This window comes from Netta rufina (assembly GCF_964035555.1).
Source record: "Netta rufina genome assembly, chromosome: 16".
Taxonomy (NCBI): Eukaryota; Metazoa; Chordata; class Aves; order Anseriformes; family Anatidae; genus Netta; species Netta rufina.
Window position 1 is genome coordinate 3,571,204 of NC_140140.1, and position 23,784 is coordinate 3,594,987.

Below are 23,784 nucleotides of genomic sequence, written 5' to 3' on the forward strand. Positions count from 1 at the left end.
ACTTCCCTGGGCAGCCCGTCCCAGTGCCTCACAACCCTCTCCATAAAGAAGTTTTTCCTGACACCCAACCCAAAGCTCCCCTGGCGCAACTTTAACCCGTTCCCCCTTGTCCTGTCACCAGGCAAATAGACCAACTTCCACCTCACTCCAGCCTCCTTTGAGGTACCTGTAGAGAGCAATAAGGCTGCCCCTGAGCCTCCTTTTCTCCAGGCTGAACAAGCCCAGCTCCCTCAGCCGCTCCTCGTAGGACTTGTTCTCCAGACCCCTCACCAGCTTTGTCGCCCTTCTCTAGACTCGTTTGAGCACCTCAATGTCCTTCTTAAAGCAAGGGGCCTAAAACTGAACACAGCACTCACCAGAGCCAAGTAGAGGGGGACAATCACTTCCCTAGCCCTGCTGGCCACACAGCCCCTGCCTCATTCTGGCTTGTTAAGTTTGTAACGGCAGACACAGAACAAAGACAGGCGCACACAAAAAAATAGACAAGAAAAGTCCACTGAGGCTCGGAGAAACCATGCCCAGGGTAGGAGAGCCCTCAGCAGGACACCTCAGGAGCTGGAACACCGGCAGTGCTCTGCCTGCCCTCAGTGACTCGCAGCCCCCTGCCCCAGACCGGCAGCAGCCAGGCACCTGCCACAGGAACGCGGCTCCTGGGTTCTCCCCGTTTGGCCCACGGGAAACAGAACAATTTGTGCACGTCTTAATTGGCCCTGGGTTTCATCGGAGCTTATTCAGCTGGGCAAAACAGCACGGCATGGGATTTCAGAGCTCCTGGCTTGCTGCGATGAGCCACCTTCCCCACACAGCACAGCACCGAGCACTGCTCACAGCTCACCGTGCCTCAGTGACAGCGTCTGCTTTTTCGTAATTAAATTCTCTTTCCCACAAGGTTTTCCATCATGACAAATTTTAATCTGCAGAAGAGAGGGTTTTGTTCTTCTTTTAAATACCTGCATTTTGTTCCTTTTCAAACAAAGGCACTGAGGCCCCAGGACCACCTACCTGGGGCAGCTGCAGAGCCGCCAGCCCCTGGGAAGCAGGGGGACAGCAGCTGCCACGCTCCTGGGCATCACCCAGCCCTTCCCCGGGGTGCCAGCATTCATCAGCCACAAGGCTTCCAGGCAGAGCTGCACAACCACCCGGCCCAGCCGCCCTTCAGCTCAGGGCCCTCTGTTGTTACCTCACAGTAATCACTTGGAGATTTACTCTAAGATCATTACGGCCGAGGGAAAGCTGCGCTGAGCTAGCAGTGCCCGTGAGCACAGCCCCACCACGCAGGTATCGAGCATCAGTGCAGCATCTTTCGGCCCCAGCATCCCGCGGCCACACGTGAAGCTGTTTTACAGCTCTGCTCCCAACCCCTGAATTCCACTCAGTGCAGCCAGCGGACACCAGATTCCAGCACCTGGTTTCAACTGGCTGAGCTGGGGGAAGCAGGGGCCCTAAAGGAAGGGCCATGGGGGCCTCCAGCCCCCGCCTGTGAGCTGAAGGAGAGCCGTGCCCACGCGTTGGCCTCTCAGAACAGAGCTGGCTGCAGCGAGCGCCCAAAGCCACATAATGACACTGTGCAGTGTGGGCAGCGAGGGGAGGAAAACAGTTTGCTAAATATACTCCTCCTAGTTCCTTCTCCTGTTCCCCTCCTGTGAGAACTGTTTTTAAAAGTTATTGTGGGCAAATAAACTCTGCCCTTCAGAGCAGACAAGGTTCCCAGAAGCACAGAACCATTTCCTCCAAGCACGCTCCCTCAGAGCAGGATGCTTGGGGTATTGCTGAGTTTTGAGTACAAGCAGGTACCACGACCTCCCGGCCCCTCCACAACCTCGTCACAGTGCCAGATGTGTTTTTGATCAACGTTTCTTTCCACTGAGTCAGCATTTACCATGTTCTAGCACGTCCCTGTTGCCTCCCATCCTGTTCCTCTGCACCTCTGGAGTCCAGCCCCATCCTTTCTTCTCTATGCCCTCCTGCAAACTCCCAGTTTCAGAATTAAACAGAACACACCGCAAGGACACAGCAGGAGTACCTGGAGGTCCAGCCGTGGGCTGGAGCTCAGGCAGGTTGCAGGCAGGCAGCAGGGGCAGAGCAGTGGGAGCAGTAACGCTGGGCTGACTGCACCAGCAGCCAGGAACGGCCACAGGTTGCCCCACGTGGCAGCAGCAGTGAGGCAGGGCACCCCACAGCCAGGCGTGTGGCACCCAGAGCTGACTGACCCGGTGCTCTGCCCTGCACCGCCCCCAGGCTCAATCGGCAGCATCTTCACACCGACAGCTGATCAGCTCATCACCCCAAATTCTCCACCTGCTCTGCTGACCTGTACAAGACAAATGCAGTGGGGAGAGCAGAGCATGGGGACAGCATGTGCCAGGTGGACCCCGAGGCAGCAGGGGTGTTTCTCCAGGTCTGGGTCACGTTCCCTTTTCCCACAGGCAGGACCAGCTCACCAGCACCAAACTAAGGCTGAGTGTAGCATGGGAAGGAAGAGGGAGCCTAGCAGGCAAAACCACACTCAGCTGCTCTCCTGCCTACTTTGGGCTCCACGCCTGCCCACGCAGCTCCTTTCCCAACACCACACAGCTTTCAGTTCCCTCCCATTAGGTGCCCTGGGTTTGGTGTTCCCACCTCGCTTTTGGGACTCCTACTTAGGCAATCAGATCAGAGGAGCCGTGTGGACAGCAAGAGCTGTTCCAGTCGCACAGGACTTTCCTGCTCCCTGACCACTGCCACCCCGCTGCCAGCGTCCCACTGAAATGATTAACCAGCCCATAAAACTGAGCTAAGGGAATGTAGGGCTGGGAATCAGCTAATGGAGGAGTGCAGCAGATGCTACAAATCTGGCTCGTGGGCACATCACAGGTTTCCTGTGTGACCCTGGACAGGTCGCCTCGCCCAGGCCTTCGTTTCTCCCACTGTACAGAAGTGTCAGGAAGGGAGGTGCCACATTTAACTGTTCCAAGGACTGGCTCGCTGATATCTAAGGCACTTGGAGATCCTTGGGTATGGAGAAAACCATGAGACCACCACTGTGGAAGCAACACCAAGCACACGTGTGCCCAGAGCCAGCAGCACAGAGCTGCTCCCACCCATCGACTCGACACGGCGTGCCAGCTCCATGGTGTTTATAACACGTAGTACAGACACGGTGATCTTTCTGCTGATAACAGACAGGGAAAAGAAAGATACCAGACAAGTCTGTCAGGGTATTTCTGAACAGTGTTCCCGAAGGATCTCAGGATGAACTTGCTTCCACTAGGAAGGATCATTTGTTTGCTCTTGGAAAGGCCACCCAAATACTGGGCAATATAGCTTTCAGGCCAGAAAAACCACAGATGGGACAGGCTGTGATTTGCAAAGCCACCTGATTTCAGCAGCTCTGTTTGTTGCACGTTTGTTTGCTCTTTCTTCTCACCCTGATTCAGGGATCTTAGTCTTTCCTGCCCTAGGCTGACCAGTGATGCAGAGGGACAAGAAAAGACAGAGCCATTCCCTTCAGTGCCTTGTGCCATCAGTAGCTTCCAAGCAGTCCTTTGCCCAAGGACGGGAGGAACAAGTGGAGATGAAAGCCCTTCTCTCCCATATCCATCTACCTCCCCACAAGAGCCTTGGTCTTTTTCACTGAGCCAAATTTCTGCACCACGTCTGACGACCCCAGCAGCAGCCCTGAGCCACACGGTGGCTCTTTACACAGTCACTCCGTCGTCTGGATGTACACGGGGACAGCCAGCATGGTGCAGGGGCCGTCCGAGGCAGCCTGCAGCTCTGCCAAGGACAAATTGGACGTGATGCTGCTGGGCTGCCCAGGAACAACGAGGTCTGAGTCAGCAGCTCCTGACCCACCCACCACAATGGACAGGACCGCGTCCGACTCCTGAAAGGGTTCTTTGTTCGGGCTGTCGTCCTGGGGGCTTTCCCCAGCGGCACCGTCCTTCAGCTCCGCCAGAGCCAGCTGGTTGGGGATGGACAGGCCCACCTTGCGCCCCCGTGCCACCCGTTTCTTCTGGGGCTTCCTGAGCTGCAGGTCTTTGTCCTTGGGTGAGCCCAGGCGGCACTTGTGGTCCTTCATGTACTTGTGGCGCGTGAAGCCCTTGCTGCAGGTGGGGCAGCGGTATTTGTAGTTGCCGGTGTGCGAGCGCTGGTGCTCCACCATGTGGGCTCGTCGGCTGAAGGACTTGTTACAGTACTGGCACTTGTGGATCTTCATCCCTGCACACAGCGCGGGAGGAGAGAGAGCTCAGTTAGAGACCCTGCTTCACAGCGCAGACCTTCAGGAAAACCTGCACCAGAGGGAGCGCACGACAGCTTCGCCTCCTCTTCCAAGCAGATGTTCCCTGATAAAAGCTTGACACAGCCACCTCCTCCCTCGAGAAGCCCCATTCTTTTCAGTTTGCTAATTAAAACAACCAAAAACCCCACAGTTTAAGGAGACGTTGTGTCAGGCAAATACGCAGCCCCTAAGGGATGCGCTGCTACACCTTGAATGGCCGTGGTTACAAACAGCTACAACATTCATTTGCGCCTCAAAGGAGAGGTTTAAAATATCACTACAAAAATAAAATCAAAATAAAAATAATAATAATTAAAAAAAACACGGTCAGGTGACTGTGATGAAAATGCAGAACAGCTACATCCTGACCTTTTTTCCCCAGGTGTATTTGGTGAGGAAAAAAAAAGCAACACTTTTTTTTCCCTCCCAAATGTAGTCTGAAACACATCATCCACTGCACTGCCAGCGCAGTCCCATCTGATCACACCTTGTAGGGCTTTGGATGTGCCAGGCACAAGAAAAGAAGTTCAGTTTTACTCTAACAGACAAAAATCAAAAAGTTCCCTAGGGCACAGGAATGATTTGTCTTTCCTAGAAGTGGAAGCATTTTTTTTGGACCACAGAAAGAAGGCAGTCAAATCCCAAGGCATCTCTTTTTGAATGTGAGATATTATCGGTGAGGAGTGGGCAGGGCACTCCGGATATTCATTTGATAGCAAACACACTTCAAGCCTCCCCAGCAGGCCCTGCTTACACACTTGCATTGCTTTAGGAAAGAGCCTAAAGCTTAGACACGGTTGTAAAATGCAAGCTCATTTAAACAGGCCTGCAGCAACAGAGATTAAAAAAAAAGTCTAAAGCTGATAAAATATTTTAAGAAGTTGTGTTTATATCTGGGGAACACTACCATATGCAGCGGAAAATTCTTCCATACAAAACTGCACAGCAGTTAGCCAAGCAAAGGGACACTGCAGGGAAAGCACCCAGCACACCTGGCACTTCTGGGGATATACAGCTGAAGCGCTTCCACAATTTTCCTTCTCTTGTTTCTCCGGCTTGCTCCCGTACCACACTCCCACACAGCCACAGGGGATCACAGCCACTTCGTTCCCAACCACCAGCAGCACAGGCAGGGGCCAGCTGCACTCACCTGAATGGGACAGGATGTGAGCCTTCAGCTTGTCTGGCCTGTTGAATTCTTTATTGCAGCCCGTGTGGCTTCTGTAAGAACAAAAATTGCTGGTCAGCAGCATGAATCAGCTGAGGATTGATGTATAAACAGAGCCCAGACCAGAGAGAGATCCACAGCCCTTCTCTATAGCAGCACCCAGATGGGGCCCTGCGCGTGGTCACAGTCAGCGCCCCAGTGCTTCTGCCCTTCTGGGGGGGAAGGAGAGAGAATCAGGCTGCTACAGGGACACGGGGCTTCTGCTAGGCTACGCATCGCCTTTGCCTCGCCACAAATTCTCCTAAAAGCAGCAGGTTTGGGGTCCCAGTTGGAGGCAGAAAAATGCTGGAAGGAGCTACACGGTGGTTGGAAGCAGGGAGAAGTCAGTCTTGGCTGCCTCAGAAGGCCCATGAATGTGCCGTAGATTTGGGGATGGACCTCCTACACCTAGATTTCTTTGGCTTGTACATCAGCTCCTCTGCTTCTAAGTGCAGTTGGGGAGATACTGTCAGTCAGGCAATCCTGTGCTTGGTACCCAAATAACTCTCTCTCCTCCCCAGAGCTCTGCAGGTGCAATCCCCCAAGCCTCCCACATACAAAGGCATTATTTTACAGGTCTTGAGGAATTGAGATGAAGTGATGTGGTCCCACAGAAAGTCAGTGGCAACTGAGGCTTCTGGGTTCGCAGTGCAACAGCGTGCAGCATTCCTGCCTCCCCAAGAAGCAGAGGATGGGAAGATGCTACATGTACACTAGGATACCTACAAGGGACGTTTTTTCCTTTCCAAACCCCACAACGAGCCATTAAGACATGCTGCCATGCTGGAGACGCTACGTACGAGAAGGGACATTTATATTTCTTGAAAGGCTCGTGGATCAGCATATGCCTCTTGAGTTTGTCTTTCCGATTGAAAGCTGCATCACACACCGAGCACTTAAAGGGCTTTTCACCTGAATTAAAGAGAGAGAGAAAGAGAGAGATGAGTCGGGGAAGGTGCAGTCACTCAGGGCTCTTCTAGTCGTGTGCAGGATTCAATCTGGCAGCAGTGCCACTCTGCTTCTCTGGAAGCTGTCCCAAGTTTCCCTACCCCGCCCTATGGGTAAATAGATGGATACTGTCCCCACTGCGAGCTGCTCCTGATCTCCAGGGCAGCTTCCCTAGCTTTTGCAACCCTGGATATCGGGGAAGCCAGTTCTGTGTCCTGCTTCCAGCTGCTGGGTACAAGACTGAATCAAAGCCATACAGCTCCTAAAAGCCACGTTACTGGAGACGACTGACACAGCCAGCTCCGTTACTCTGGTTATCAGGACAACAGCCAGAGCACCACGGAGCTCAGCAAGGACCACGACACGGAGACACCCAGCACTGCAGCACCAGCAGAGCCCGTACCCGAGTGGATGTGGGCGTGCAGCTTGAGGTAGTGCTCGCGGCGAAAGAACTTCTTGCAGATCTGGCACTTGAACTTGCTGCCCGCACCGTGCGTGGGGATGTGGCGGCGCAGGTACCTCTCGCAGGGAAACACCTGTCAGCACACAGAAACGAGGCTAAGAGCCAGCAGCACAGAAGGGACATCGCTGAGTTGAACGGGCAGAAGAGTTTTAGCCTGTACAAAAAGCACAAGCAGCTCACAGTGACCGCTCTCTTGGAAAGGAAGCGCTGAGGAAACCTTTAGTTTTGTATAAGGAAAATACAGACAGAGCTTTAAAAACAAACAACAAAACCATTTATCCTTAGGAAACACATGAGCTGAAACATTGCTACTAAATTTTTGAACACCACAGTGCTGAGAAGCAGCTCCCCAGATGGATGCTAAGGCCAGCAGGGACCCGCTGCACCCGGACCCCCAGCAGTTCCTAGCTCCACAGGGATGATTTCAGTCTGTGCTTCCTCACTATCCATTACCAAAAGCTCCCACTCGTGGTCTTTACAAAACCAGTACGAATGGTTCCTTTGGCTGACGGGGCTACTGGAAATACCCAAGCTAAGTGAATTCCTGATGAGGATGCTGTGAGCACGTATCTAGGGGGAGCACAGAATGTCTGGTACCCAGGACTGTGTTCTTTCATCTCCAGAAAAGAGCGCTATTATTAAGAACACAAACAGAAGTGAAAAATACTGCTGCAGACAGTGGGCTTCCGAACCCCCCTGCTGCATGCTGGAAGTCCCATCCTGGTGCAGAAGGGCATCTCCCTCCTGGTGGGGGGAAGTGGAGAGATGACAGGTAATGATGGGTTCCTAACCAAGGCAGGAGCGTGTTTCTCCTCCCTGAGCTACCTCAGTGCAGAGAGGACAACCCTTTGAGACTGCTCCTGCCCCTGTCACAGGGTTTTCATTTCCGTTGCTAAGAACAGAGGAGCAAGGGTCCAAATTTTAGTCTGGATTTCAAAAAGGAATTCACTGGAATTCAAACCCCACAAAGTTCTGTCCCTCAAACCCTTTTCAGGGCAATGCTGAAGAGAGTATTTCCAGCCCAAACCCATCCATGCACTGCTCCCGTCCCAGTCACATCACTCAAAAAGTTTTCCCTTTGCCAAGGACACAGAACATTCATCCAAAAGACAGGAACAAGGGGAAACCCAGAGACTTCTGTTGCAACAGGAGATGAGGTCAGAAACACAGGTGTCCAAGCTCCCCCAGAACCTAGGGATTTCTGCTCACAACCCTTCCAGACACAGGTAGCCAGCCATGGGGGGTCAAAGGCACTGCCACCAGTCTAAGACTTCCCAAAACCAGCCTCACCACTGCTGCACCTGCTCTTAAGAAACAAGAGAGTGCAGTTCTGTGCTGTCATGGGAACAAGGAAGCTCTCCTTCCAAATTCTGCTTGTTTGGTCAGCAAATTGGACCTGGGAGAAAAGCCAGCACTACAAGGATGAACGTACTCTGCGTGAGGCCAGGGATGGGTGCAGTCACCTCTGCCTCTCTGCAAAGCACCTCACGAGCCCACCAGGCCACGGAGAGGTGGGAAGGGAGAGGAGAGTGAGTAGAGGGGTCTCGTGCCCCGCACAGCCCCGGCCACGTGCCCAGGACCAGCTCAGGCAGCGGCTCCCCACCCACCTTCTGGCAGTGAGGGCAGGGAAAGTTGTGCGTTGCTGTCTGCAGATGGTGCTCCAGGGCTTCTGGCGTGGAGTACTTATTTACACACTTCACACACCTGAATGTGGAGAGAAAGACAGAGCCCGTGAACAAGGCTACGGGCAGCAAACCCGCCACGGCAGGCAGACCCACGCAGCTCCTTCACCCACTGCCTTCCAGGCTGACTTCTGGCAGGGTCAGCTTGGCACAGGTGATACCAGCACCGCCCGACTGCCCCGACACCTCAGCAACCCGCGTGGCCAGATCACACACACACACAGCATCCTTCACCAGGGGAGAACCTGGAACCCTGGGCAGACAAGCCTTGAAATTTCCAGTGCTCATCCACGCAAACTCCCGTGGGAGCACCCACAGAGGAACATACACGATCCATGGGGACAGCTTCCACGGCTTCTCCTCGGCTCTCTCCACCTAACTCACCTGTTTTCACAAACCCTGGTGGTATTTCTGAGACCTCTGCCAGAGCTGGCTGGTAACAGGCAATGTGTACGTGCATTATCGACGAGGAACACGCACACAGGCACCCTTCTCACCACGTATCTGCAGTGAAGCCTCTTTTGCTTAGAGCAGACTAAAACCTCCTCGAACAGAAGGAAGGCTCTGACCCCACAGATCCCTGGTAGCAAGCTGTAGGATGAAGCTCCACGGCACAAGGCTGACTAGAAATTATGGTCTAAGAAGTAGCAGGCATTAACTTACTAGGCTCTGAGGTGACTTGCAGTATCCTCTGGGCTTCCTTCTCTTCCTGATGTCCCTACAGGCATTTCAACAGCTCCAGAGAGCTGTTCACAGAACTCCCTCACCCCTTCCCCCTACACTAGTAGAAGGGCTTTTTTCCAGGTAAGATAGAGCCCTTCACAGCATATGAACAGGAGAAGTAACTCATTTCACCTGGGCACAGCTTCTACAGCCCACAGTCCCTTTGCAGTTTAGAGACTCAGCCTGGGCAGGGGCTTCCCGGGGTCACTGTCCCGTTGGGGCAGACTCAGCTGTGCTCTCCTCCCTCCTGACTGGGTGATAAGAGGGCTTGCAGTGGGGGGCTCTTCCCATGTAGCTGCACCCAGCCTGTTCCTGTCGTTCTGAAAGGCCCTTTGCATTCACCACACGCGGCTCCAACAGCCCAGTGGGACCCCAGCTACCACCTGCGTGCCCCAGAGAACCGTGGCTGCTGAGCAGGCAGCCCCCTCGTCCCCCTGGCGTCCCCACCGCTCTCAGGCAGCCACGCTCTGCACACACTCACTCCTACAAGCCTTGTGAGCACCGATTGCTACTGTACTTGTACACGGCCACGTCCTTCTTGGGGCTGTGCTGGGGCAGCAGGTTGTGGGAGTACTGGTGGATGCCCAGCTCATACAGGGAGAGGAAGTCCTTGCTGCAGAGGTGGCAGCGGTAACTCAGCTCCTCCTGGTGGCTCTTGATGTGGTCGAGGAAAGACTCCAGCTTCTGGAAGGTCTGAGCGCAGCTCTTCACCACACACTTGTACACCTGGGTGAAGGGAGAGCAGGGGCAGTGGCACAGCGTGGGAACAAACAGGGCAAATCCTCTGCCAGCAGACGGAGCAGCCTTCCTAGCTTGGAAATCATTGCAACTGGGCACTCTACAGAACACAACTGCTGCCCCTCAGTGCCCTGTGCCGGGGAGCAGCTGAGCTGATTTTATGGACAAAACAGCACCAGGGCTCCCAGAGCACCCCACCACGCTCACACACTGGCTACGGGGCTCGGTCAGGGCAGAGCGATGAAACCCAGCCCTCAACTGCAGCAGGAGCACAACGTGACAGTAAAAAAGAAAAAATCCTCTTCCCATGAGCAAGAACAGTGCAGAAGAGCTCAGCACCAAAATGTGGCTGACAGCTTTAGGTGAAGGCAGCAGCAGAACCTGCTGGGAGCTGAACAGAAACCAGAACTGCACTCCTGCAGCACAGCACCCACCAGGCTGACACACAAGGACCTGGCAAGATCTTGGAAAAGATCCTCCTGGGAGCAATGTCGAGGCACACGCACACAAGGAGATGATCTGAGACAGCCAGCACGGCTTCACCAAGGGCAAATCATGCCTGACCAACTGGTGGCTTTCTGTGGTGGAGTGACTGCATCAGTTGACAGAGGAAAACCAACCGATGTCATCTACCTGGCCTGAGCACAGAGTGGGAGAAGAACTCACTGAGAGCAGCCCTGCAGAGGAGGACTTGGGGGTTCTGGTGGATGAAAAGCTCAACATGAGCCAGCAGTGTGTGCCTGCAGCCCAGAAGGGCAACTGCACCCTGGGCTGCATCAGCAGAGGGGTGGGCAGCAGGGGAGGGAGGGGATCGTGCCCCTCTGCTCTGCCCTCCTGAGGCCCCACCTGGAGCCCTGCGTCCAGCTCTGGGCCCCCAGCACCAGGAGGATGTGGGGCTGGTGGAGCGGGGCCAGAGGAGGCCACAAGATGCCCAGAGGGCTGGAGCACCTCTCCTGGGCAGGAAGGCTGAGAGAGCTGGGGGTGGTCAGCCTGGAGAGGAGAAGGCTCCGGGGGGACCTCATCGCAGCTTGTCAGTACTTGAAGGGGGCTTCTAAAAAGATGGGGAGCAACTCTTTGCTCAGATATTGACAGGAGGAGGGGGAATGGTTTTAAACTAAAAGGGGAGAATTACGTCAGAGGTTAGGAGGAAATTCTTCCCTCAGAGGGCGGTGAGGCCCTGGCACAGGCTGCCCAGAGAGGCTGTGGGTGCCCCATCCCTGGGGGTGATCCAGGCTGGGTTGGATGAGGCCCTGGGCAACCTGGTGCAATGGGTGGTGTCCCTGCCCATGGCAGGGGGTTAGAACCAGGAGATCTATAAGGTCCCTTCCAACCCAAACCATTCTATGATTCACCTGGCTCAGGGAAGGGCCCCACCAGGCACAGCCAGCCCCACACACGCAGCCTCCTTCCCTGACACTCACAGCCACTCGGAGGACACCCAGGTAGCACAGAGCCCAAAGCAGGGCTCGTTCCCTTCCCATTTCTATCTCTGGGGTGGGACCAGGCCCAGGAGCAGATGTAGCTCCGGGAAGCGAACCCCTCCGGCCCTTGCCTCTTTCCACATCGTGAGAGCTGGGCCAAACCTACCCACCTTCCACACGATACTTGTTCTGCCTGCACAGACTGCCTGGGCAGTCCCCTGAGAAAACAAGCAAGAAAGCAAGGCAGGAGAAGGGGGTGTCGGTGTGAGCGCCTGGAAACACCAGAGTGGTGAGACCGCAACGCCCCAGCAGTGACCAGCCTGAGAGCTGCTACCTACGCTGAAAACTTCGGCCTCTGCCTCTTTTCTTTTCCCTCTAGCCACCCAAACCTGCTTGACCGTTTTTTCCCCAGTGGCTCAGCAGGGCGGGGGAGCTTTTCAAAGCCACCCAGAGCTCACAGCTGCAACCCAGACGTGCAGGGAGCTGAGCTGCACAGCAAGCACTGACTGAGCAAGCAGCACGCTCAGGACAGAGCCTGCGATCCTGTCTTAATCTCACCCGCACCACAAGGTACTCTTGGTTCCTACCTGCTCGTTCTTGTGTTGCGTCATGTGTGATTTGAGCTGGAAATAGGTGTTGAATTTGCTGGGGCAGAACTGGCACTGGTAAGAGCTGTCGATCAAGACAACCTGCTTGGCTTCCAGTTTGCCTGCCTCGCTCTCCTCTATGGGGCTCATGTCTTGGGGCGCTTGTGCGGGGTTCCTCGAGGGCTGAGTCAAACCTGGAGAAAAGGGAGAGAGAAAGTCACAGCTGCCACATGACAGCTCTGAAAGCTGTTCTGCAAGCTCGGCACTGCTGAGACACCCAGGCCTGGCTCTGGATCCAGGCTCCTCCTTCCTTTCTTTAGATCAAATCTCACTCTCTAACAGCCGAGTTCTTTAGATCTAGAAAAAAAAGAATCTTTAGATTCTTTAGTTTAGGCAGATCTTCAGATCAGAATCTCACTAACGGCCTAGTTCTAAGCCTGCCTACAGATGACCAAGGGCTCTGACCACTCCGTCTTCTTCTCCTTGACCAATTCTCTTCACCACAGCGCTTCCAGGGACGTAATTGTTGTTCCCTGTCAGCAGGACGGGCCCCATCCAGGGAACCAGTGCCAGGCTCACTCCCAGCTCCAGTGGTCACCTCCAGCCAGCAGCAGCCCCGATGGCTGCAGAGAGCAGCTCCCAGGACCTTCCCCAAGGTATGACATTGCCACAGGGCTGTTCCCTCCCCTCCTGCCTAGGGCTGGGGCTACCAGCGGAAAGGGCACGCAAACACCATCAAGAAGCTTTTCTCTGCTTCTAGAATGTTCGGTTGGCTGCTGGGGACAGACACAGCCCAGGCCTGACTTGCACATCACCAGAGCACCAGGTGTGCTAAATCACCGGCTTCGCCAGCCACTGAACCAGGGCAGCCCAGGGTGGCTCGTGCAGTACCAGCGCGGCACCTGCTAGGGAGTGAAAAGGGGAAGGAAGGTTCTCCCTGCTCCTGGCACGTCCTGGCACACAGTTTGGAGCCCCTCTCTTCACCAGCAACTGAACTGACAGCGGCTGGGGGCACCCAAGGACGCAGCTGCCAGCTAGAGTGGAGCAAATGTGACTCCGGCAGCGTTTCCCTGGTGAGTGCTGTTAAATCCCACGGCAGGACTACAAACAGCACGCACGGCTCCTTCCCTGCACAGGACCAAGAGACACAGGGATGCGTGGAGACCTCACATCACTGCCCTGCCCCTAGCTCACGTTCCCGGGCAGCAAACCTGTGTTCTCCTCATCCTCCGTCTGGTTGGGGTTCAGGGCCATGACCTGCACCGTGATGGAGTTGCGGGAGATGGTGCAGCCCAGCCCCGGAGGCCAGACCTTGTGGGTTTGCATGTGTTTCTTCACGTTGGACTTCTGGGCAAAGGCTCGGCCACACACGATGCACTGGAAGGGCTTCTCCCCTGTGTGACTGAAGGCAGAAGGCACCGGATCAGCAGCCAGCAGAGAGAGGAGGCAGCCCCCGGGCAGGGACCGTGGTGGGGCGGCTGCTGCAGGACTGCACTAGGAACTCTCTGCTTAACAGTTCAGCACCTGGACCAGGTTGGATGAGGGCTTTCAGACCCCATCAACCGGAGTAAGAGGATGGTCAGAGGCCTGGGGGAAACAAGCCTGGCACATATATGCAGTGCTCACAGTCTGGGGGTAGCAAGGGACCAAAGGAAGAAGTGGGAGAGGAAAATAGCTCTGCAGCAACACCAGGGCATTCGGTTTGGGATTTCTGCATGGACCCCTGGGACCCCGTCATTCTTTTCAAGGGTCCAAGCCTCTTCTTCCCCGTTACCCCTCCCTCCCCTGCACATGTGGCTTCTAACTTGGAGTCCCCCAGTCTCTCTGAATTTGCTCCCTGCTGTGCACAGCAGAAACATCCTTCTGCCCTCCTCTGCTGCAGGAGAAAAAGCTGGCTGTGACACATGGAGCATGCCACCTGAGGAGTCCAGGATGGGAAGGGGAGCAAAATCACCACTTGTTCCTTCTCACCTGTCCTGAGCTCAGCAGTCTCCACTGGAGAAAATGCTGAAGAGTTCAACTGCCTCCTGCCAGAGCTCTGGCTCTGTAAGAGCTCCCCATGTAGACATGGTTTATGGTTTGCTAATAGCAGCCCTCCTGCAAGCAGGAAGCAGCTTGCGATGGAGAAGGAAAGGGCAGAGGGAAGCAGTGGAGATGACACCGCTCCAGCAGTCAGGTAACAACAGCTGTGGCTTTCAAGGTCTCATCAGTGAGGAAAACAGGCTCCAGCCTCAGCCCATAAGCAGCAAGATCACGTCTACAATGCAGCCTTCAGCCCAGCTCCTGAACTGTGAGGGAGAGCCTGGAGGCAGGGGGATGAAGGATGACCTCCCAGTGCAGCACAGACTCTGGGAGACACGACAAATGCAAGGTCTGCTGGGCTGTGCAGACTCCCTCAGCGTTCCTGTGCCCGGGATCCACCCCAGGCACTCTGCTGTGCCCGGCCTAGCGTCACCCTTACCTTCTGATGTGCTGCTGCAGGTCAAAGTTTTTGGTGAAGGCCTTGTCGCAGTAAGTGCATTTCAGCTTGGGGGACTTTGGTTTCCCTGAAAGAGCAAGGGTGTGCAGAGGAATGAGCCGGTGTGGCATAACCTTGCCTCCCCCTGCACTGCAGGGCCCTCACCCCAAGACATGACTGTGCAGGACCCGTAATAAAGGGCTCATGGAAGGATAAGATCTGCCTGGCCAGACCAGGGAGAGGTTATGGGACAAGCGTGTATTTAACGTAGCCTGAGCTAACTCTATAGGCACTGAGGAGAACAGAAGTGGGGGACAGGGAATCCCTTCCGGGCATAAACCACTCCAGGGACCCTTCCAGCTACGCTACAGAGTAAAGGCACGTTGGGTGTTAGGAAAAGACACAAGATCAGTGAGAGGAAGGGCCCCGGTTCTGTCTCTCTCCTATGAACTCACCAAGGTCAGCCATCAGCCAGAGCACATGCATATTTCTCCCCTCCAGAAGATCAGTCAGCCACATCTTCTGTCTACTACGATGGGGTATAAACCAATGGAAAACAGCAGAGCCGTGGGCTGCTCTAGGAAACTCTGGACTGAGAGCTGCAGCCTGCACGGTCGTTCACAGCTCTGCAAACAACGTTAAAGCCTGGTGTTGGTGTAACTCTACGGGCCCAGCCTTCCTGGAGCAGCCTTCCTCCACCTCGTGCCTGGGACCTCCCTCGTCACTGGGCTACACTCACGGCCACCGCACCAGTAAAGGGCAGGCTCTGACCAGTAAGGGGCAGCGGGGGATCTGGGGCTCCTCTGTGCTGGGACTGGGCATGCCCCTGGCCTTCCTCACCTGGGAGCGTGTTGTGTTCACAGACAGCGAAACACCCACACACCCTGTGGCTGGGCTTTATCGCTTTGGAGAACAAGGACCAAGCTTTAACACCCTATTTCGCAGAATCTCCCTGTTTTCAAGCGTGATCCAATCGGCGCGGAGCCGCGCAGGTTTAGCACAAGCTTGCCCACGCAGCAGCACAGGGACAGCCCCTTCACGTGCGCTCAGAGGTGACGAAGCAGCACATCCACATTTTCACCTGCTCCTGACAGCCTGGGGCAGGGTTTGGTGTCCTCCCAGGGAGCTGCAGGCACAGCTGGTGCCACCCCACTGCACCCAGAGAGCCCGTGGCACAGGACAAGCGTGGCATCCTGCAGCCTGGCACAGGGCAGCTGCCACGAGGACTCTTACCTTCCTGCAGCCCACTCTCGTTTTTGGATCGCCTACTTTTGACAGCGGAGGTGGAATCAAAACCAACCACATTGCCTCCTCCTGAGCCGCTCAGAGGCGCGGGAGCACTGGTGCTCTTGGACTTGAACCCCTGCTTCCCAGGGCTGTACACAGGGGGAGAGGGGTACACGGGGCTCTCCACACACTGGCTTGGTACCTGCAAGAGTTCAGTTATCAGAGAAAAGAGGCTCGCTACGCAGCACAGCTCCTACCACCCGCCACCTCCAGCAGCAGCTGCCCCACCAAGCTGGGAGTCTGGCTGAGTTTTCTCCCCCCGCCAAACAACCAAATTCCTGGTTCAGCAATCCAATGGTGCCTCTCTAAAACAACACACACAGTGCAAAACTCTTGCTGAACACCACAAAGTACCTGGGAGTGATTACAGCAAGAACAGAACAGCAAAGAAACTCTGAAGGAGACCGCTGGTACCCAGCTATGCCTAGTGCCTGCAAGAGTTTCTCATCCCTTCAGAGCAGGGGACCAGGACCACCACCGCTGAGCCTGTGGGCTCACAGCACCCTGCAGGTGCCTGCAGAGGGGAAGGAGGAGCACAAGAAAACGCCAGGCGGCAAAGCAGAGCTGCTTGCATCAGTGCTGCTCCTAGAAATGGATGTTTGGAGTAAAAAAGTCCAGGGTGATTTGGGTTCAGGGCGTTTCTGTTTCCCACCCCGATAAATGCAGTGCCAGCTATCCAACACCCCAGCCCGTTTCTGAGCACTCATCTCGCTGACACCTTTCTGATCGGCCCCTCTTCCCAGAGGAAATCAGCACGGGCAGATAACCGGCCGTACCCTCCCCTTCTCTAACTCAGTGTTTCAAGCCCAGGCGACCCCCGAGCAGCGCTGCAGCCTGACTGACCCAGGAGGACGGAGCCCTGGGCTCAGCCTTACCTCCATGGGCGGGTAGGGCTGCATGCCCAGCGCCTGGATCTCCACCGAGCTGTTTGCTGCCAGAGGAGCAGGAGCACTGTACACTTCGACCACGCCGCCGGCGCTGGGCTGTCCCGGAGCCCCCAGGCTTGGCGGGGGAGGCGGCGGGGGCTGAGGAGGAGGCGGCGGAGGGGGAGGCGGCGGCGGGGGGGGCTGCGAGAGGTACCCAGCCCCAGCGTGCATACTCAGGCTGCTCTGAAACCAGAACAGGGAAAGACAGACAGATAGGACGTTGAGAACACAGCCCTAGTGTAGCAGCAGGAAGCTGGAGGGGCTGTTCCCGCACACACGCTCCCAGCCCTGACACAAAAGGGCACCTCCAGGAGCAGCGGGGGTGTCTCGACACAACACAGCCCGGTCCAGCCATCAGGTTGGATCAGACCACGCTGCTTTGGCCTGTCAGCAGGCACTGCCTCCTCCAGAACTCAAGCATCCGAGCCCCACTGCTTTTCTTTTTTTTTTTTTTGCTTCGTTTCTAAAGCTTTTAATCCTCACGATTACAAAAGACCTTTTCAGAGCAAGGGGAGTGTGGCCAGCCTGGGCAGCCCTGCAGAGAGCCCAGCACAACCATCCCAGGAGGGAGATGCATGAGGCAAACTGACAAGGACTCCGAAAGCCAACCACAGTCAGTGCAACAGACAGCCAGGGACACAAAGACTTGGGCATCCAGCAACAGGGACACCAGCAGAGAGCAGGCCCTGCAGTTTCCCTGTCACATACCCCATGCTCCTACCCAGGGCTGGCTGTCCCACTGCAGGAAGGTGCCCGGGACCCCACCTGGAAGCAGATCACCAGGCTCTGATCAACCAGCTGGGTTTTCCTGCTGCCCAACCACAGCCCCGAGCCCCTCACCTGCACCGGGGGCTGCACGGCGGGCATGGGCTGGTCCAAGGACGTGAACGCGGACATGGCCGACATCAGCACCTCGTCGCTAACCAGGATGTTCCCCTGCACCAGGGTCTGAATCAAAGGCGATGGGGGAACGGTGATGTACGTAGAAATTTGCTGGAAGAAAAAGAAACAGAACGCTGCATTGCTGGCCAGCAACGGGACAGAATAATAAACGCAGAAAAATGATGGCACTACTTTCTGCTGTGCCTCTGAGTCTCTGCTATCCGCTGACCAGAGGCTGTGAAAAGCCACAGTAATGATCTATGGGTCTCTAATAGCTCCTAGCTGTAACAATAAGGCAGCTCCAGGAATGTTCTTCATTCAGAAAAGGAGGTATAAAAGATGACAGCGGCTTGAGAAGGTGCCCACTGGCTACAGCTAAAATCTGTGGTTATTAAAGATCTGCGGGACAAACCGGTCACAGACAAGCTCAGGCTTTCACTGGACACCTCCCCCCAGCGAGGAAAGGTGGAGAACAGAGGGAGGCTGCTCCAGCTCCAGATGGCAAAGCTGTTTGCAGGAGACTGAGAGAGGGACACAGGGAGGAGGCTGCACAGACGCTGCCCTCCTCCTCTGCCCATGAGCCAGTGAGACCCCTGAGCACTGCGCAGCGAGCACCCAAGCATGCTGCAGACCTGCCAGGTGGTGACGCTGGGGCTCCTGAGCAGAACCAAAGCCTGGCTGTAACACAGACACGCTGGGAAACCCTTCCCGGCCAGAAAAAGGGCTATCAGCCAGAAAAAGGGCCATCAGACGCTGGGTACTGAAGGCCACCTCACTGCAGAGGACCAGGCAGATTTAACCATGGGGTGCCAACAGCACCACGACTGACACAGGTCAATCGTGAGGCGTTGTTGGACCTAAAAGCCTCACAGAGGGTACCCCGACTCCCAAAATCCGGGTGGCAGAGCCTGCTGGGCTGCAGCACGGTACCTGTCGGCTGGCGCTCGGAGCCTGCTGCACCGCTGTGATGGGGGGGCTGTACACGCTGCTGCTGGCCAGAGAGACTGTTGAGAGGGAAGGGGCGCTTCCCTGGCACTGCTCTCTCTTGTGGGTCATGAAGGCAGGCAAGGAGTTGAACTGCTTCTTGCACTTCCCACACAGGAAGACGTCTTCGTCATCTGCAAGTAAGAGAAACAGCTCCCTGCTGCCGGCCGCGCTCAGCATGCCCCAGAGCTGCCCCCGACAACCACAGCAAGTAAAGGCGAGGCAGCAGACGCCTGCTGTGTCTTGGCACCTCGCGGACATCACCGTCAGGAGACATCAGGTGCAACCGTCCTTCTTCCCCGATGCCAAGCTCTCCCCACAGCCAGCTGATGTGGACAAGCCGGCCTTGGCTGCGCTCCCACACACAAACCCTGCTGTCCCCCTCTGACAAGCTGAATCCCATCACCTGTCCTCTCATCCCGAAGATGTGATCAAGGAACCCAGCCTTGCTCCCCCAGCAACTTCTGCTGTTAAAACAGCTTCTTCCGAAGCATTTGCATTAGCCTGGCTGAGGCAGATTTTATTGCTCAGGTTGCACAAAGGATGAGGAACACGCAGCAGGGCACACAGGGGAGGGCAGCTTCTGTCTGGGACCCACCCCCAACAAGACCTCTGGTCTTTGGTGCCTCTAATTGGTGTTAGAGGCAGGAGGAGACCACAGCCCAGTTATCATTAGCCTAGATGAAACTTGCAGCACGAGCAAATCACGTAAGCTCACGCCACTTTTCACTTGAGCCAGTCAGACTCAAACCTCTTGGAAAAAATAATATTCTGTGGCTCACAAGGTGGACCTCCTGTTTGGGGACACGGCCGTAACTTCTGCAGGAGCACAGCTCAGACGGGGCACTGCAAGAGGCTCTTTCTCCCATGGGATCCCTCAGGAACTCACTATCTAATCGGATCTGATCAGCAGCCACACAAGGGGAAAAGGGGTAAAAAGAAAAAACACACTCACGGGGAAAGGCACAATGTATGAACCTACTGAACTGGCTGGTGCCGAACTGCCAGCCTGCAGCACGCGGGGAACTCGGGGATAAAGCAACCCCCACTGCACTGGGAGTTTGTGAGTGCACGTGTGACTGCACTGATACATCCCCAGGGGATAAGGAATGGCTCATTAAATAAATAAAAAAAATATGAACACGCAGTCATGGCAGAGAGTGGCTGCTCCCTTCTTCCGTGCCTTTAGCGGCACCATGTAGCCCAGCCTAACGCCTGACCTGCCCCAAAGCATTTCTGCTTGCCCAGGTGCTTGCTCTGCCCCTTCCTCCTGCTCTGCCAGGCCCCGCTGAGGGGTCACAACGCTTCCAGCAGCGCCCTACACAGGCAGGGTGCCTGGTCTGATAGTCACAGAGCGCGCCGTGGGAGGAGACCCCCAGCCCACCACCCCTCGCCCGTCTCTCCCCCAGTTCGGCACTCACCCATGGGCGGGATGGCGGTGGAGGAGCTGACGCTCTGAGCAGACGGGTCTGTTACTCCTCCCTGACCATCCAGCAAGGACTGCACGGCCAGCACCGTCTGGTTATCCATTCCTGGAAGGAGACAAAGCACGGGGGGTGAATCGGGCGTGGTGTGAACGCAGAGCACCTGGGGACCGGGAGCTTGCTCACGACGAGTCGCGGAGGGAGGTGTTCCCCACAGAGCCCCCCTCACCTTCTCACCACCCTGCTCCACGGGCAGTCACGCTACTGCAACGCTCCCACCTGTCCTTTGGCACAAGGAAAGGGAAGGGAAGAAGGGCAAGAAAGCTGAGAGAGAGCTTCATTTCAGGCACGGGTTGCAGTGAGGAAGGATGCTTGCAGGCAGCAGGTATGAAAAGAGCTCAGAGGTGGATATTTGGGACGTCACGGGCCATGCAGCCCATGTAGGGGCTCTCTGGGAACACAGAGGGCACAGCAGAAGCAAGCCACCAAGCTTGCTGATGACAAAATGCCTGGGGTGCAGCCACCTGGATTCAGCCCGCACCTGAGCTCCTGTGCGGTGCAGGAGAAACACCTCCCTGTGCTCGGGGTCAGCGCTCCTGGATCCCGTCAGACACAGGGCTATGAACTACAGGAGGGTTCAGAGACAGCATTAAAAAGAACAGATCAAGCACGGGCTCCTTGGAGAGATGCTTTGAGCAGACCTGGCTCAGCCACTTACAGGACCACAGCTCCCGCTGCCCCCAGCGCTGAGCCTCCGCGGGTGCCTCTCCCTCAGAGCTGCCGGTGGCTCTGTCACTTCCAGCTCCCCCGGGACTCCCTGAGCACATGCACACCCAGGCAGATTTGGTGTCAGAACGAGCTCGCTTGCTTTGGCACAAACATTTGTCACCACAGCTAACATGTTCTAAAACGCTCTAGATGAACACCAGAGTGGGGCCGGCTCGCCTCGGGACACAGCCGGCCAGCAGCACGTGGCCGACGCATCACAGCCCGTGCACTCCTTCTCTCTTTAGAAATCATAGGGGGAGAATCAGAGAACAATCTGATCATGAAAAAAATAGCTAAAAGGGGGGATTTTTAATGCACCACTCCTCTCTGCTAATTTCCTTACCACAAGAAACCCATGAATATAATAAATGACACACCAAGGCCACACGTGGAGATTAAGGGGCAAAGCAGGAGGGGAGAGTTCATTGATTGCTTTTTACTTTTCATCAAGATCTTTGCAGATCTGGAAAAAAAAAAAAAAGAAACCTGTAAATCCCTGAGTAACTCTGAACTCAGGATTACACACTGCAGTGAACAGCAAGTGTGTCTGTGCACTCATTTTCAAACTGTGCCGGTGAGCGTGGTACCCGACGAGAGGTCCCCTGGCCAACAGCACCAGGAAGGGAAGTAAAACACCCCACAGAGTCCCGCATAAAAGCACGGCGCAGCAGAAGCATCAGCCTCATTTCACCATTACGGGTTCCTCTTGCCATTTTAGCATTGCTCCTGGACAGCAAGGATGTCACCTCCCCGGCGGGAAGCACATGCAGGACCCACAGCGTTTTAAAGACACCCTAAAAACATGTTTCTCCTGCACCTCAGGCACGAAGCGATTAACAGCGGGACTCCACGAGCGCCTTCTCCATCCATCATCTTTCACCAAGGAGAGGTCACAAACACCTCCTTGGCGGGACAGCACCGTTCTGCCGGGGAGCAGAGGCACGAGCAGATGATGCCGCCTTACACCCTCCTGTAAAATTACCCCCACACCGACGGGAGCCCTTGGACATCGCTGACGGAGGCACAGCGCAGCTGCAGGGCCCGTTCTGCAGCCCCTTGCTGGCACGGACAGCCATGTCCCTCCCGCAGGCCAGCTCCGCCAGCACCACGCCGCTGGATCCTGGCAGGCTGGTGTTAAAACCCACCTCCTGCTCTGCACATCATCTCCTGGGCAACTGCAAAGGCGGCACTGCGGGCTGTGGTTGGCGCATCCAAACCAGAGGGAAGCGGAGCGCGTCTGCGGGGGAAGCAAGCTAACAGGACACAGCATAAAACGGGATCAAACGCTCAGTTTCAGTGTATTGTGAAGATAGGAGTGGAAATGGTGAACTACTCCCATCTGGCTTGCACCAAGACCACCACGATCACTATGCCCAGCACTTCGTGCCTGGGTTTCTTTCTGGCTCTTCAGAGCGAAAAATCCGCGTGATGGCCTCGGTCCGGCTTGCAGGAAGGGGATTAAGGAGAAACCCAAACCTACAGACAGGCAGCGCTGGGGCAGCATCGCATGCGGCCAGGGAACAGCAGTCCAGGACAACCCGAACAATCGCTCTTCGTCCATCTCCCTTTTGCACAGACACACAGGGAGTCCCCCCTGTTTCTCAAGTTAAATGCAGGATGGCACCCGTAACACGGGGCAGAAACCCTACATCCCAGGTTCAGGAACCAAGCAGGCCACCGGGCCGTACCAATGTCATCCCCGGGCTCCGTGAGGCAGCTGCGGAGCAGATCTGCACCGAGCACAGCCAGCAGCAGCCTGCGGGACGTCCTTTGGAGCCGTGAGACCTTTAAAAAGCCACTTCTGCCTTCCCTACAACCTGCCCAAACCACGAGGATCTGAGGGATGCCAGGCTAAAAACCCAAGGCTATGGGTTTGACAGGATCCAGGAGTACCGACACGAGCGCTTGCAGCCGCGCACAGATGCCGAGTCACCGACCCGGAGTCTGACAGCGCACAACAAACACCAAGAGCTGCCGGTTACTGTGGGCTTGGAAAACAAAACAAAAACCACTCCGCCGAGCCGTTTTGCCCTCCTGAATTTGGCGATAAAACCTGCCCCGCAGAGAGGGACCGGGGCACGCACGGTGCTGTCAGACGCCCCAGGAGACCCAAGGGGGGAAGCATCGCTTCTTGCTCCTCTCTCCGCTGCTGCGATCGCAGGTGCTGGTCCTAAAGCAGGGGCGGTGATGCCGCTGCAAGGCCTGCCAGCCAGCGGTGTCCCCTCACGTATGGGAAAACGTGGGATCCGCTCCGGGGGATACACGCTTTGGGAAAGAGCTCGCCTCTGAACGGGCTGACCCCAGGCACAACCCCACACAGCCGGGCACTGGCCGTGCCACGGAGCCCCCACACACCCCACAGGGCCACGCACAAACACCCGGGGGTGAGAAGCAGCCCGGGGGCAGGCGGGGGGCACGGCTCGAGCCCTGGTGTGGGGTAAAGGGGAAAACCCCAAAGCTGGGTCGGTGGCCGTGCCCGAGCGTGCCTGGCACAGGGATGGGGAGCAAGGGGCGCCCCAGGGGCTGGGAACGGGGTGATGGGGTGCCCCGATGTGTGGGGGCTGTGAGGCGATGGGGAGCCCCTAAAGGCAAGGTCACGGGGATGGGAGATGTCCCATCGGGGGGTGCAGCAGTGTGCGGGGACAGGGTGACAGGGTGACAGGGTGACAGGGGTGCCACAGCACCACCCCAGGGGGGCGATGGGGCCCTAAGGCTGAGGGACACAGGGACAGGGACCCCCAGGGACCCCAGGCAGGGCCGGGGGGAGCAGCAGGAGCGTGGAGGGGGGAACCCGGTGCAGCGGGGGGGACACGGGGACGGCAGGAGGAGGGGGTCCCCGGGCGGGGAGGGCAGCGGGGAGCGGTGTGGGGGGGGTGGATGCGGGTTTGGGGCGGGCAGAACCGAGCCGGGGCTGGGCTGGGGGCGGCGGTGGGGGCGCAGCGGGGCCGCCCGTTACCTTCCAGCGCCTCGAAGATCGCCTGCGCCATCTTGGAGCCGGGGCGGGCACGGAGCGAGGGGAGGGGAG

At 56.4% G+C, this 23,784-nt stretch overlaps 1 protein-coding gene across 1 annotated transcript; it reads right to left on the reverse strand.

Annotated features, from left to right (window-relative positions):
* Positions 1–1,063: 1,063 nt before the first annotated feature.
* On the reverse strand, positions 1,064–23,752 carry ZNF341 (zinc finger protein 341). The gene is made up of 15 exons (XM_084296948.1): positions 23,716–23,752; positions 19,989–20,099; positions 18,514–18,701; positions 17,542–17,694; positions 16,651–16,884; positions 15,722–15,917; positions 14,492–14,576; positions 13,242–13,432; positions 12,031–12,224; positions 9,802–10,010; positions 8,487–8,583; positions 6,820–6,952; positions 6,269–6,380; positions 5,412–5,482; positions 1,064–4,200 (listed from the first exon to the last, which is right to left on the reverse strand). Exons 1-15 carry the CDS (start codon positions 23,744–23,746, stop codon positions 3,686–3,688), a joined length of 2,520 nt encoding a protein of 839 aa, XP_084153074.1. The 5' UTR covers positions 23,747–23,752; the 3' UTR covers positions 1,064–3,685.
* Positions 23,753–23,784: the final 32 nt, after the last annotated feature.